This window comes from Hippocampus comes, unplaced genomic scaffold (genome assembly GCF_001891065.2).
Source record: "Hippocampus comes isolate QL1 unplaced genomic scaffold, H_comes_QL1_v1.1 scaffold85, whole genome shotgun sequence".
NCBI lineage: Eukaryota > Metazoa > Chordata > Actinopteri > Syngnathiformes > Syngnathidae > Hippocampus > Hippocampus comes.
The window spans coordinates 6,175,312-6,191,581 of NW_017805540.1; the positions used below are offsets into that span (position 1 = coordinate 6,175,312).

Consider the following 16,270-nt stretch of genomic DNA (forward strand, 5'->3'; position numbering starts at 1 on the left):
AATAAAATATGTCTTTCACTGAAATACATTTCCAAATATTTTGCTTTCATTAGCCTTCATCGAAATACACAGAGTCAATAAATAACCACAAATCAGATTTAAAACCTGGTTTTTGATGCCATCATCTCCTCTCAGATCTGTGGTGTTGAGTTGGAAAACAATGAACTGGAAAAGTCTGCCGTTGGTCCCGACTGCCTGTATTGTGATCGGATGATCCAAGACACGCCAAGTCTTGGGCTTGGTGTATGTATGCATGTATGAACAGATACAGACAAGACAGAGAGGATGAGGGGGAGAAAGAGAAGAAAATGCATTTCGTCAAATTCACAAAGATCCAACAAATATGTGGAGAATTATTTTGTTTGGAGGCTCATGATTTTGGTAAATGGGCTGTTGCTAAGGTAGCATTTTTCTACCTCAGGTACTCAAAGTGCTTTACACTATTCGCCTACTGATGACAGAGCATCAGGATCAACTTGGTTGGGGGGGGGGTTCAGTATCTTGCTCAAGGACACTTCAACATGGTCGCAATACTCAGGGATCGAACCACCAACCTCTGGTTTGGGAAACAGCTCTGATCGCAAGCTGCATTTGCAGACTGCTGATCGCTAAAAATTTCGGTCCACCATAGGTTAAAGGTGACCTGCTTTTTTATTTTTTCAATACTTTTTGTGAAAGTGAGACTGATAGGATGCTAAGAGTGTGGTGTGCACTAACATAAAAACATGTCTATTAATTAATACACACACTAACACACAAATGTTTTGGGTTGTTTTTTTGTCCTCTATACCCCTCCCGATTGACTTGGGACCAGTCCGCGAGCTATCGCGATTGACGTATTGGGCACGCCTGATTTATGGAGCCCCCAAAAAAACTATCGTGTGCACTTTTTTCGCATCGAACGATAAGTTGATCAAGTGACAGGCCTATATGAAGACAGTTTCAAGCACTAAAATAAAAACAAAAGATTAAAAATATCACTCACTGCAGCTGCACTTCAACGAGCCATCACCGTTGGTATGCTGTGTCATCCATCCACCCATTTGAACTAATTTACTTCACAGTAAACATTTAGCTGAGCCATAGCTCACCTTGACTGCCCCTCTTTTCTTTAAATTGCCCCCGCTGCCTATAATACCTAATCACAATTTAAGGAGATCCCGCAGGTCAGCAATTTTGTCCAGGATACTGAAAGTGCAATGGAGCTCGGCTTTGTTTACGTTGCCTTCGCCACCTACAGAGCCTGCCAGACCTGACAACAATTCACGGAGGTCTCCGTGGTCACACGCCATCTCATCCGCGATGTTAAAAGTGCAGGGAAAAGTCGCTGGAACTCGTCAGTTTGTACTGTAATCCAAATGTCAATGAAATCCATAGTTTATAATAAAGAGAAAAGTAAGGTTAAAAAAGAAAATGTCATCGTTATCCTCTGGCGGTCGCAGAAGCAGGCAGCCCTCGATGCGGTCCCACGGCTGTAGGCCCTGGTGACCACCACGAGAGCCTCAACTACTGCCCTCATTCTAGTGAATGGACCGGAATTTTTTATCCCAAGTTGCAATATTTACAATAAATACCCACCGTATTTTCCAGATTATAAATCTCTTTTTTTTTCTCAAAGTTTGGCCCGGGGTGCTATTTATCCTCTGGAGCGACTTATGTGTGAAATTATTAACACATTATTATATCATTTCACATTAATTTCACATTAAACCGCAAGAGGGCGTTCTCAGCCTGTGTTGATAAATCGACGATGACTCTGACGTAGAAGAGGAAGCGCCGCAATATCGGCCAAAATATTGGTCTTAATTTGCAGGATCAGATAATGCAGTTGATGTTATTTTTCCTCCATTATCAGTCCAATAATTATCGTGACTCCCTAGTGTGCATAATCAGGTCCAATCAGTGGGCAGACCGCTGAGCAAGTGTTTTAACACATACACAGTGCAGTTTACTCTTTATAAAAAAAAAATAATAATAAAAAAAAATCCCAAATCATATATAAAATGAGTTCAACATGATAAAATGTCTCCTCTTTACTTACAGTCCCCTGTGCATGACTGTGTAACGACACCTTTGTCCTCCATTACCCTTACTCCAGAGTATATATACATACACACACACACACACACACACACACACACACACACACACACACACACACACACACACACACACACACATACACTTACCCCATAAAGCATATGTGCACGTGCCAGAGCATTTCCAAAAAGGAACATGATCATCTTGGCTCTGAACTGCTCTGGGGGAAGCTTGAAGCGAGTATCATCTCCTTCCAGGAAGTAAAGAGTGTGGGTATGAGGATAATAATGCTGTCCTCTGAAACCTGAATGAAAAACAATTTTTTTAAAACGTCTCAACGATAAAAAGACACTAAAAATGTGGGTAATAATGTAGTGTGTAATAATGTGATTTCCTTCAAATTGTATGTGAAGTAATAAGTTTTTGATCCCGTTATAAATGTGAAGGTTTGCCCACAAAGATCTCAACAGTGGCGAATTGTTATGTGACCATAAACGGGCAGTTCATGCTAGAAAACCTTTCAATATGGTGGGGTTGAAACAATTCTGTGAAGAAGAGTGGGCCAAAATTCTTCCACGGCGATGTGAAAGACTCATCACCAATTATCGCAAATGCTTGATTTCAGTTTTTGCTAAGGCTGGCACAAGCCATTACTAGGTTCAGAGGGCAATGAATGACTTTTTTACATAGGGACAGGTAAGTTTAGATATTTTTTGTGTCTAAATAAACTGAATTGCCATTTCCTTAGGTTGTTTCTGTGATATTAAAATTCCTTTGATAAACTGAAATATTTGTGTGTGTGTGTGCGCGCGCGCGTGTGTGTGCGTGTGTGCACGTGCGTGTGTGTGCGCGCGTGTGTGTGTGTGTGTGTGTGTGTGTGTGTGCGTGTGTGTGCGTGTGTGTGTGTGTGTGTGATCAATATGCAAAAACAAAGAAATCAGAAAAGGGGCAACTACTTTTTCACTGCACTAGAGTGAGTGAAAAGCTGGGTCATCCATGAAAGACTCAGAGTACAGATACTGCTCCTCTGCATTGAGAGGAGCCGGATGAGGAGGCTTGGGCATCTGGTTTGCATGCCTCCTCGACAACTGCGCGGTGAAGTGTTTTGGGCATGTCCCGATAGGAGGAGGCCTTGAGAAAGATGGGATATGCTGGAAAGAATATATCTTCAGATTGGGCGTGGGCGTGCCCCTGGAAAAGGTGGAGTAAGTGGCTGAGAAGATGGAAATAAGGGAGGGCCTCCCTCACCTCATGAATACGACCGCGGATACGCGAAAGAAAACAGATGGATAGATGAATGGATGGATGGAAAGATGGATAGATATTTTAAAAAAAACAGATATTACACCATTTGGCTTTTGCATTAAGTTTCAGGATAAACTTAAAAAGCAGTGCAGTTAAAAAACAAATTTTCATTGAACTTAATTTGACTTTCTTCAACTTCCGACTGCATATGCCTTACTGTTAAATTTTCAGTATTTTTGCACAACTGTTCTCTAACAAGGCAAAATTCACAACAAGCGTTTCATTCTAAATCATTTCCAAGCATGTCTACTTTGATGCCTTTCAGTGACTCTTGCAGAGTCTCTGTAACGCTACAACAAATTGCTAATGAGACACTCTTTGCTCAGGGGCCACTTGGTTCTGTTAACATCTCATTTGAAGCCTCATAATGCAAGGATTCTGTTAATCAGTTGTTTGGTGTCATTTTGGTCTCATGATGTCAAAATGTGAACAGGATGATGAAAAGCACTGTTTACCATTCTGCCTTAGCCAGGAAATGTATCGGTCAATTGATGGCTCAAACACTTAGTATATTAGTCCTAGGTCGAGAACAGCACATTGTACAAAACCTATGAACAAATTATGTGCACAAATAATGTGCATTTAAATGTATGCAAGTTATTCCCAAGACACAAAAGACAGAGCCATTGCTCACCTGTACAGTTCACCTCCTCCTTGTACACATATACTTCCTGCAGGTCCACAGTAGGAGATATAGGATAAAACGTTTCAAGAGCATGATCTGCTGTGTCTGACACTTGTTCTTTCCCAAAAACCCTTGGTAGAGGATCCATGCTGTTAAATATGAAGCCATTCTGACCTCGAACCTGGAACAAGTTTTCGCCTGGTACACAAAAATAAAACCACATTTTCAGTGTTTTGTCCTAAGCTGTTTAATATATCTAAGTCACCATTTGAAACAAAAATATGAAAACCAATTTTCATATAATAGATTATACAGGGTGTCCATAAAGTCTCTTTACCATTTCAAAAATTTATTAAAAATGCAATTGGTTAGATATTGTATTCAGGTTTGTTCTATTGTATTCAGTGTTTATTAAAGTTTTTTTATCACACTGCATTTGTGTGTTTCAGGAATCCTGTTTGTTTGTTTGTTTATATTTGGTCTATTTTTCTTCAACGAGACATCCATTTCTGCAAATTTACCTTGACCTTTTAACTGAATTTGTGGCACCACAACTGAATGACCTTCAACCAACCATCATTTTTCAGCAAGATGGTGCACCACCACATTGGCGGCTGCATGTTTGTGGGTTCCTCAATCAAACATTTCCAGACTGGCGGACTGGAAGGGATGGGCCAATTTCGTGGCCGCTACGTTCACCAGATATCACTCCCCTGGACTTCTTTCTATGGGGCTATGTTAAAGATATTGTGTATCGAACAAAGATAAGGGGCATTACTGACGGAAAGCAAAGAATTACTGATGCCATTGCCACAATTGATGAGGCTATGCTACAGCAAACACGGCAAGAAATCGAGTACTGTCTTGATGTGCTTCGTGCAACTAATGGTGCCCATGTAGAAGTGTCAGAGTTAAAAAAAAACTTTAATAAACGCTGAATACAATAGAACAAATCTGAATAAAATATCTAATCAATGACATTTTTAATACATTTTTGAAATGGTAAAGAGACTTTATGGACACCCTATATAAATATTTTTTGTGTACTTATGTACAATAAACATGCACCATAATTTCTTAGATGACAAAACACACCTGATTAAAATCCCCAAAAGCTAAATTTAGCCATAAAATGCATTTGTCCAAACTGTATATTCACTTTATTAGCCACGGGTCTCCAAGGGATATTTGCAAAAAAGAGGTCACACAGATGGATTTTTAAAAACTTAAACCGGTTGACGCTTTTTGACGCTGTACGCAGCTAGTTCCACAGTAGCGTCCCTGATACTTTCTCAGTCTCTCTTGAAACAGAAGGCATTTGGTAATCATTTCAATAGTATACCTCTTTTCCATGTAGCTGCCAATGAGTATTTCTCAGTGAACATTCTCCTTCCAATTAATGGGTGGCTGGACTGAAGTGTGGCACAAAGATGGAGCAGGTTGAAAAGGAGTGTCTTGCTAAGAAAGATAAATATAAAATCAACATGTTCAGAGAATTTAAAGTGAAGTTATGACATTTATTGATATTAGTAAAGGGGCTGGGGTGGACTATGAGACTCGAGGCGACCCAACCACGTTCTTCTCCCAAGTCAGAGTCGAAGTCATTTGTTCTTGAGTATCTGCTGATACTGGGTTTTTATCCGATACTTCGGCAATGCATTATGACGAAAATTAAGAGTGCATATGATTGTCTTTTTTTTTGGGGGGGGGGGTAGTTTTTGTTTGTTTTTCGAATAAAGGTATCCCAACATAATTTGACATGACTTTTGACAGAGCTGAAGTGCTTCAAATTAGGTAAACAAATAAAATATTTTATTCTTGACTTTAGAAATGCACAGCCCGGTGATCCAGTGGTTAGCGCGTCAACCTCACAGTCCAGAGGTCGTGGGTTCGATCCCAGCTCCGGCCCTCAAAATACCTGTATTTTGCTGGTCGCCCCTCAGTTGTGTCCCAGAAGCGGGCATGTTTGATGGCGTTCAGAACACGGTTTTCCTGATCTGGTATTTGATTGGCAGGACTCTTTGTCAGTGATAGAAGCAGAGGTGGGAAACCAGTGACTGCCGTGCTTTTGGTTAACCAAAGGGCCTGTCGAACACCTGTAAAAAGATTACATGTTATTTCCCTGTCCACTTTTACACAAACAGACTAGGACATGTAACATTGCAAGACAATGTTCCACTAACATTCTGGCTAATAGAGCAACAAGACAGATGTAGCTACATCTGTGTGGTCAAGTTTATTTGGATAGCCCTTAATCACTTATGAGGCTCCAAGGGTTTCACAGGCCCACAGTTGAAAAAGATTTGCAACAATCCCTGATCTAAATCCCAAACCAGGCAAGGAAAACTCAAAACCCGATTTGGGGAATGAGATATCTTAAAAAGGGACCACGATGGAGCAATCCCCCTTCCATGATAACCACTGTGTAATGAATGCCAAGTGAGTATTGTTTATCACATTAAGGTATTATAGTGGTAAACATCCATCCATCCATTTTCTGATCTGCTTATGTCACAAGGGTCACGAGGCATGCTGGAGCCACTCCCAGCTGTTTTCGTGCAGTAGGCAGGGGACACCCTGAACTGGTTGCGAGCCAATCACAGGGCACACACAAACCAACAACTATTTACGCTCACACACACCTAGGGCAATTTGGAGTGTTGTTACACTAGATGTGTGTGCAACTTTTTTTCGAGCCTTGTCCGTTGTTGTAATGGAACCTGCGTGAAAAAGGAGAATTTTCCATGTCTGGGAACGTTTCGATTTGATTGCTTCTAATAAGGTATGGTAAAGAAAAGAAGCTACCTTAATATAAAAGTGAATACATAGCTTTTCTCTTGTTCTCATGTCTAACTTGAGGTATTTCACAGATGAAGTGTCTGTTGTTGGCAAGGGAGCTTGTATACAACAATATAACGTCATCTATGCTGAGGCATGACAGAGCCCTGCATGAGTGCAAGGAGACTCATGAAACTGGACGAAGCTTAAGCAAGCAAAATTACACAATGTACAAACACTGCAAATGGGCTGGCCAGCACTATAGAGCTCAGTCAAGAAGTGGAGGCAAGATGGTTTAAAAGCCAACACTGTGGGAAAGCTGTTATTTCTAAATAAAAATGATTAACATGTTGTCGTCATAGCACTTGTTGCATTTTGTTCACATAGTAATACCGTGGGCTTCGAGACCGCTTGATGGCACCATAGAGCAAATAAAGCGCCATGAAGCTTTGAACCATGTGAACCATTTGGCTGCAAAATGTCACTGCTTCATGAGGCTTCCTTTGGCCATCACTATGTAAAGCCCCATTTACATCTGTGACAATGAACGCTACAATTGAAGTTCAGAAATATTTGTCAGAACCAAACATTGACAGAAGCACAGATCCATTGCAGCAATGGAAAGGACAAAGATATATATTTCCTCAGGGGCATCACTAGGTTTCAAGAACAAGGGGGACTTAGCCCCAAGGAGAACACAGCCCCTTTAGGGGGGTCCGGGGGCATGCCCCCCCGGGAGAATTTTTTTCTACATTCTGTTAAAAATCCATCAATTCCGTGCACTTTGAGAGCAAAATTAAGAGGCTATGAAGAACTACACACATCACATTAGTATCCTCTTTACTATGATGGGGCTTCCTCCCCTGGACTTTAACTGGACTAGATAATAGAAATTATAAAGAGTTCAAAAGTTCAATCTTGGTTGTTCAAGGGAATTAGAAGGATGCCCGATAACATAACCTATATGACAGTAGGCCTATATTCCTCTCTACCAAAATGTATTAATATATGCTTAGCCCCCAGAAGACTATGTATTTTGAGATTTCTGCCGTGATATGCAATTTAAGTTAGTACAATGAGATGCAAAAGCTTCATCACTTTGGAAAAACACAAGTTTGCTGCTCAATACTTACTGTAAGCTCCGATTGCATTTTGGGAACAGCCTTGCAAGTAAAATTAGCCTTGAGATCTGATAGACTCCCCTGTCCAGCAGAGACCCCCCCCCCCCTCACTCTCTGTGCGTCTTTAGCCTGATTCCTATCAAATAAATACATTTATTTATTTTATATATATTTATTTATTTTATATAGGCCAAAATCTCAATAGGTGTTGCCTCAAAGAGTTGGTGTAATGATTATTTATGTATTTAATAATAAAATGTTGCTTAATTTTTATTAAGCACCACCTTAATTTATCCAAAAGTGAACACTTGTTACAGTGCAGTTTCTGCTGTTACTGGAGATATTTTAGCGGACTATAGTCACTAGTTTTACCTGCATGGATGCATTGAATACATTAATTTACCTTTCGAAAAAAACTGTCGAATATCCATGCTGTCGACTCAACCTGACTTTCGGCAATGAACTGTCAGTTGTTGCGTTAGCATTTGATATGGCGATGGTGACAGACACGTCAATGCTAACGCAACACCTGTTGCGTTCAGGAAACCTGGGAGATTTAACATTACAATAATGGCAGGGTATCGAAATATAATTTAAAATGGCCACATTACATTGAATTTGATGCAATATATTAGCAAAAGTACAGGAAAAATAAATCATACTTTTTTTTAAATAATGCAATGAAATTATTTATGGGGCTAAAGACATTTTTAGGGAGGCTGAAGCCTCCATAAAATAGGCCTAATGACGCCCATGTATTTCCTACTTTTTTCCCCAAGTGGCTTTCACGTACGGTTCTACACCAGCATCATTTGTGCCCTGTGAGGGCACAAATAATTCAGAGGAAATCTGAAGAAAACAAAACCTTGCTGTTTCAGTCCAGCCACTTTGGAAAAACAGAAATCAGTGAAACATATCAATGTTTAATTCTCATTTACAAGCACTAATGCAACAAGCACATTCTTGTTTCTAATTGTTTTTTCACTGTAGTTCTACCACTTGTTTTTTTTTGTTTGTTTGTTGTTGTTGTTTTTTTTGGGGGGGGCGGGGGGGTAATTACATTGTAGTACGTTTTAGTAAACTCTTGATAGCGCCATAGAGTAAATAAACCCTTCTGGAGTGTTGGTGTGTGTGCCGGCACGGTTGGTTAAAAGTTTCGATGGTTCGTTAAGGTGTCTCTCGCCATCACCACAGCCAGCAACGACACACGTACAAGGCAGGACTAATGGCAATGACGCTTTTGTTGGTGGGGCGAGTCTTTCAATTTGTCCGCCGGCAATGTTTTGTAGAAGATGCAGAAAAGCACGAACGCAATTTTATCGTGATTACAGTAGGTCGGCCGTTAATAGTTTATTTTAGCGTGGTGTGCAGACTGTTGTGTTACGGTTCTGCTAAAAAAAAAACTATTTAAAAAGGTACAGAGCGGCATTTGAACCCTTGACACAAAATAATAAAACAGCGACTCCAGTGCGACCCTTCGAAACCCTACCAGTTGACACACTTGAAACGGTCGCGGCAGAATAACCACTACGTTAAATCACTCTTGGAAATCGACAACCAGGGTCACCCTTTGGGTTGTTGTTATTTAGACTCTGCTCCCATAGAGAAAAATTGTGAAAATTGATGCTCATGTTAGAAAATGTTTTATGATACCTTCCAGTGCGTTGGTCCTCTGGTTAAAGACATAACACGGTGTCTCTCGCGACAACGGCATCTCATGACTTGGAGGGGGTCTGAAATACTGTGGATCCTTATAGTCCCTTTTCCACTGTGGGAAAACAGGTTTAGACAGCCCTGGGACATAGTGCATCCTTTCTCCATAAGTGACCATTTCTAGTCCTGGGATGTGAACTTTTTCTTTGGGCTCACTTACAGTCCTAGCCTTCCTCGCAGAAATTTGGCTGCGACAGAAATGTCGGACCTGTAATCGGTTTATCTCTCCATATGCGGAGATCCAGTCTCTGTAGTATAACGATTTGAAAAACCGCAAAGCAGTTTCCGGAAACATTGATATTCCTCGTTGGTGGCGTGATACACGGCGAGGACGAAGGTACTTGCTAAAACACAACCCTAACACTTCCTGCACAATGTGGGGCGCGCATGCGCAGACGCTTGTGGTTGTCTTCGTCGCCCTCTACTTCTTCGTTGGAGATGTCCTCTACTTCTTCTTCGTCGTAGTTGTCCTCTATTTCTTCTTCTTCTTCTTCTTCTTCATCTTCTTCTTCTTCTTCTTCTTCTTCTTCTTCTTCTTCTTCTTTTTCTTCTTCTTCTTCTTCTTCTTCTTCTTCTTCTTCTTCTTCTGTGTGCAGTATATTGAAGGTGGTTGACTTTCATCGTGATACTTTAACGCCTTCAGGCAATTCTCTTGCTCCCTACACGACCTTTGCCACTCTCCTCTCTTTGGAGTTGTTCAAAGGTAACCAAAGGGTTTTTGCATTATCCGATTGGATTCAATCTTGGATTAGATCATATCCAAGAACAATCCAATCCTTGTATTAACCCGGAGCAAGCCTTCAATTTTTGCTGTTCAAATCATTTCAGTAAAATCTGGATAATTTTGATTTCAGAAAACGGGATTATCTTCATCCCGAGAGACAGTAGGAATTCAAGGTGGATTTCAGGAAGAAAATGTAGCAAATCTTTAAATTTGGTCAAACATATTATTTGTATCATATTTGTACACTGTATACCGGTACGGTAGATTACACGTGTTTAGATGGTACAGCCCAAGTTTGAAGTCAATAGGGTTAATCGTCTAGTACAGTGGGTCTTAATCTTGGTAGAAAAATTAAATGTTTATATATCAAAGACCAAACCAAAAGTATTTGTTTGTGGAAATTGGATCAAGCCAAGAGATTTTTTCTATTTTGTAGTCACATAAAACTACAAAGTTAAGACTTCCAAGTTGAGAAAATATTTAGTTAGTGTTGGAGGCGATCAAGCAGGGGGAGTGTGTTGTGGCGGACACGGCGGGATCCCTTCACCGTCCTCCGCTTCCCCCCAGGTCCTCCGCGTGTTCGTTTGATTCGGGCTGAGTTGAGGTGTGAAAATCAGAGGCTGGAAATGGAGAAGTTCTTGCAAGAGGTTTTACTGAACATTCAGGGCACAAGTGTGAAACAAACAAGTGTTGTGGTCAAGACACAAATGCGCAAAAAAACCAAAGTCCCTATACCAGTCTTATATGTTCTAAGCGGGGCTTATGGGTATCATCTTTTCCTGTTATGGGCATCACCTTTTCTGTTTCGGGATGACGGTTTGAATGTCCTTGGTCTCTTTTTCTTCCCTTGGACGACGGTTTGAATGTCCTTGGTTTATTTTTATCTATTTTAATCATTTTTATGCTCTGATATCGTGTTCTTATAAAACTCTGACATTTCTCAGAAGTTATCTTAATGTTCTGGATGGAACACAGCTGTAGGTGGGAAACCGCAATCTAGCCACCAGACGTGCTTACGTACTTGTGTGGTCTATGTTCACGAAAGGTGTTAACAATATTTTCTGTTGTCAAGGCAGTTCAAATTAAGGTCACCTCATAAAGTTCAACTGGCGGTCATATTGCTAGACTCAGAGTGAGGTTTATAGTCAAAGTCTGTCTGTCTGCAATACATAGTTTTAAGATAAACTTGTAACATATAAAAGTGATAACTTCATTAGGTATAAAGTTCCAAATAGATGAGGAATTACCCCAAAATTGTTTGAGCTAATTAATTTTAAATGTATTATTGAGGGTAGAAAAGGTGAGGAAGTCGAGGACCTTTTTACTACTTATGTATGAAAAATTTTAAATATAACAATTTTTGCCAAACCCAACGTGTGTGTGCAAAGTTTGGTGACGTTTGATTCATGTTTATTTCCTCACAAATGTGAATCTTTGACTAGTAACTACAGCTGCGAGCAGCTATAAAGGGCACCCACAACCCGACCAATTTTTGGAAAATGAAGTACATCAGATTGAAAGCTATTTTGATCAGATATTACCTATACAAAAGACCAAAAATGAAGCAAAAATTTGAAACAAAATTAGAAATGTCTAACTTCGTTTTAAGTTTAGAGTAGGTGTCCTGAGACTTTTTGTCGGTCTTGGGCTCTTACATGTGCCTCCAACTTTTGGTAGATCTTGGTGAAATGTTCAGGCTGTTTTGTTAATAAAAATTTGAAGAAGGTGCAATTAAGCCTTTTTTTCCCTAACGGCAAAATTAACTCATAAGAGTGATTATTTGGCCAGGCGTGTTGTGTTTACCAAGTTTCATGTGTTCACGAATGTTAATACCATCAAAATCAGTGTCATTTTTCTCGGAAAATGGCATGTCGCCACAACAAAAGCGTTCATTTCTGGTTGCCTTGAATGTATTTGTAGTTCTGTCTCAGTCGGGATAGGGACGTCCTGTTCCTCGAGAGCCATATCCTGCCTGTTTTAGATCCCTCCCCACTCCAACACACCTTATTCAATTGTTTATGATCAGATCATTTCAGGCCTCTACAGAGCTTGCTGATGAGCTAAGAAGTCGATCATATCACAACATAAACCAAAAATGTAGAGGTATTAAAAAAAAAAAAAAAAATCACAATTTAAATTTGCCCACCCAAATGGTAGTGATATCCACTCTGCATGGTAGGTTAATTGATCACTCCTTCGGCATGATTGTGAGTGTGAATGGTTGTTTATTCTATTTGTGTCCTGCAATTAGCTGGCAACAAGTTCAGTGTTTACCCTGCCTGCTGCTCGAAGCTGGGCTGTTGCATGCCCACAACCCTCGTGACGAAAAAACCAGTTCAGATCATTAATGGATCAATGGATGTTTGTCCACACACACAAACACACACATACACTTATACATATACATAAATATCCATCTATCCATCCATCCATCTTCAACCGCTTATCCGGGGTTGGGTTGCGGGGGCAGCAGCTTTAACAGGGAAGCCCAGACTTCCCTCTCCCCAGCCACTTCTAGCTCTTCCCGGGGGATCCCGAGGCGTTCCCAGGCCAGCTGGGTGACATAGTCTCTTCCAGCATGTCCTGGATCGTCCCTGGGGCCTCTTGCCGGTGGGACATGCCCGGAACACCTCACCAGGGAGGCGTTCAGGAGGCATCCTAATCAGATGCCCGAGCCACCTCATCTGGCTCCTCTCGATGTGGAGGAGAAGCGGCTCTACTCTGAGCCCCTCCTGGATGACCGAGCTTCTCACCTTATCTCTAAGGGAGAGCCCGGACACCCTGCGGAGAAAACTCATTTCGGCCGCTTGTATCCGGGATCTCGTTCTTTCGGTCATGACCCATAGCTCGTGACCATAGATGAGGGTTGGAACATAAATCGACTGGTAAATTGAGACCTTCACCCTTTGGCTCAGCTCCTTTTTTACCTCGACAGGCCAATACAAAGTCCACATCACAGCAGACGCTGCACCGATCCACCTGTCGATCTCTCGGTCCCTCCTGCCCTCACTCGTGAACAAGACCCCAAGATACTTAAACTCTCAACCAAACTCTGACAACGGTGGTACAGGGACTGAACAGCCCGTATCAGGGGGTTCGGCACTCCATACTCCTGAAGCACCCCCCACAGAACTCCCAGAGGGACATGGTCGAACGCATTCTCCAAGTCCACAAAGCACATGTCGACTGGTTGGACGAGTTCCCGTGTACCCTCAAGGACCCTGCTAAGGGTGTAGAGCTGGTCCACAGTTCCACGGCCGGGACGAAAACCACACTGCTCCTCCGCAATCTGAGGTTCGCCTCCCCGACGGACCCGCCTCTCCAGCACCCCTGAATAGACCTTACCAGGGAGGCTGAGGAGTGTGATCCCTCTGTAGTCGGAACACACTCTCCGGTCCCCCTTTTTAAAAAGGGGGACCACCACCCCGGTCTGCAAATCCAGAGGCACTCTCCCCGATGACCACGCGATGCTGCAGAAGCGTGTCAACCAGGACAGCCCCACAACATCCAGAGCCTTGAGGAACTCCTGGCTGATCTCATCCACTCCTGGGGCCTTGCCACCAAGGAGCTTTTTAACCACATCGGTGACTTCAACCACAGAGATAGGAGAGCCCACCTCAGTGTCCTCAGACACTGCTTCCTCCAAGGAAGGCTTGTTGGTGGACCAGAATTTCCTCGAAGCCGTCCTGAAGTTGGCTTCCATGGGCTCACCGAACTCTTCCCCGGCCTGAGTTTTTGCCTCGGTGACCACTGAAGCTGCGTTCCACTTAGCCAGTTGATACCCTTCAGCCGCCTCTGGAGTCCCACAGGCCATAAAGGCCCGATAGGACTCCTTCTTCAGCTTGACGGTATCCCTTACTGCTGGTGTCCACACAACAGGCACCGACCACCTTACGGCCACAACTCAGATTGGCCACCTCAACAATAGAGGCACGGAACATGGTCCACTCGGACTCAATGTCAACCACCTCCCCCGGGACATGGGAAGAGCTCTGCCAGAGGTGGGAGTTGAAACTCCTTCTGACAGGGGATTCTGCCAGACACTCCCAACAAACCCTCACAATACGTTTAGGTCCAGGTCCAGGTCAGACCGGCATCTTCCCCCACCATCAGAGCCTACTCACCACCAGGTGGTGATCAGTTGACAGCTCCGCCCCTCTCTTCACCCGAGTGTTCAAAACATGCGGCCGCAAATCCGATGATACAACCACTGATGGAGAATAGACAAACACAATGTTATCATGTTTAAAAGTTTCATTTTGTTCCATGCTTGATTGACCTCGAACGCATGTGTTTATACAGCTTGGACACAATGGCGCACAGAGAATCAGGTGTCAGTTTGAGGTGAATGGAGCCAAGGCGCTTGTTCACTGATAATATAGAAAGGGAGATTTAACTTCGGGCGGATAGGCAGCTCTGGGTACACTCCAGCAGGAGAAGAGGACCCGAAGCAAGGTTACAGATGTATCGGTTCATGGAAAGGCCACTCCTTAAAATGTCTTTGTATCTGTTGATTTGTGGATGTTGGTGCTTGTACCAGGGAAACCCTTTGGCCTCCAGGTGTCCACTGAGGGGCATATCATTGGGGCCGGCCGAGAGGCGTGGTATATAAATGAAGAATGGAGTTTTTTTCTGTTATGTTTCTTGTAATTTGCATACACGATCAATAATGTTGATTATTGTGAATTGGGAATATATATACTGCTGTGAATTGGGAATTTCTTCATTGCGAGACGAATAAAAGTTTTCTTATCATATCTTATCTTATCTTATCTTATCTTATCTTATCTTATAAAAAGCCGGCAGAGACTACAGAAGTCAGGTGTCAGTTGGAGAAGCAAACACAGAGTGCCTTCATAACTGCGCCTCCTGCCGGCAGTGAAAGACAATTCCTTCCTGAGTTGAGTCATTTTGTTCAACTTGTCGGAGCCAAATCTCTGACAACCACAAAGTCAATCATCGAACTGCGGCCAAGTGTGTCCTGGTGCTAAGTGCACATGTGGACACCCTTTCTTTTTCTGCTTGGCTCTCGACGAAGGCGGACGCTTTTTTGCTCTGCTCCTGTCCCCCCCCTTGCTCGCCACTCAGTCTATGTGCTGTCCTTGTCCTGTCTTTTCCTAGCCTCCACCGTATTTTCATCCTAAAAACAAACCATGGATTTTGTTGGCTGGTCTCTTGATGCAATCGACAAAATTTTCTCGATGAGAAGAGCAGGCAATGGGGAGCCTGCTTGCCCCTCGGGACATTTGCTGCCGGGTACACCCTAGATCCCTGGAGGAAGCGGAGAATGGTGTGCCTGTCAATATTGTCCGTTGAGGAGGTGGAAGACATCTACATTATCGGCCTTCTGACAGCAGGTATGCTGCTGTTTGGTGTTAGCAGTTTCCTGATCTACCGTAAAATTCAACCGACGGGATCGGCTTTCTTGGAAGAAGCTGCCAGTCTTTTTGGGACAGCACGGCGCGGATGTACAACACTCAGATTTAAGCGATGACTGAGCTCAACCTCAAATGGATGCGGTTTTGGAGTGTCTCCGTATGATGGTTATCAACTTGGAGAAGTGCACAGAAGGGCATTGGTAGAGATACCAGAGGAGCCAAACATCAGCTTCGGGTTGACAGAACAGTCGCACAAGACTGCAGGTCCCGACATACCAACCTGTGCACAGCCTGGATTGATTACAAGAAAGCCTATGACTCGATGCCACGTACATGGATCACTGAATGCTTGGAGTTGTATAAGGTGAACAGGACCCTAAGAGCCTTCATTGCAAACTCGATGAGGAAAAACACACTTGAAGCCAATGGCAAGCCACTTACCCAAGTGGCCATCAAATGTGGCATATACCAAGGTGATGCACTCTCCCCACTGCTGTTCTGCATAGGACTGAACCCCCTAAGCCAAGTAATCGCCAAAACAGGATATGGATACCGCCTCAGAAATGGAGCTACGATCAGTCACCTC

The 16,270-nt window shown here is 42.7% G+C and overlaps 1 protein-coding gene across 1 annotated transcript in view; it reads right to left on the reverse strand.

Moving 5' to 3' along the window:
* mrpl37 (mitochondrial ribosomal protein L37) overlaps positions 1-9,998 on the reverse strand; it is a 16,853-nt gene extending 6,855 nt beyond the window's left edge. The window contains exons 1-6 of the mRNA XM_019879198.1: positions 9,523-9,998; positions 5,889-6,066; positions 5,313-5,428; positions 3,980-4,168; positions 2,190-2,344; positions 106-237 (exon numbers count right to left, since the gene is read on the reverse strand). Coding sequence (XP_019734757.1) covers positions 106-237; positions 2,190-2,344; positions 3,980-4,168; positions 5,313-5,428; positions 5,889-6,066; positions 9,523-9,877 — 1,125 coding nt within the window. The 5' untranslated portion in view covers positions 9,878-9,998. The remainder of the gene's footprint in view (positions 1-105; positions 238-2,189; positions 2,345-3,979; positions 4,169-5,312; positions 5,429-5,888; positions 6,067-9,522) is intronic.
* Between the last annotated feature and the right edge of the window lie 6,272 nt (positions 9,999-16,270).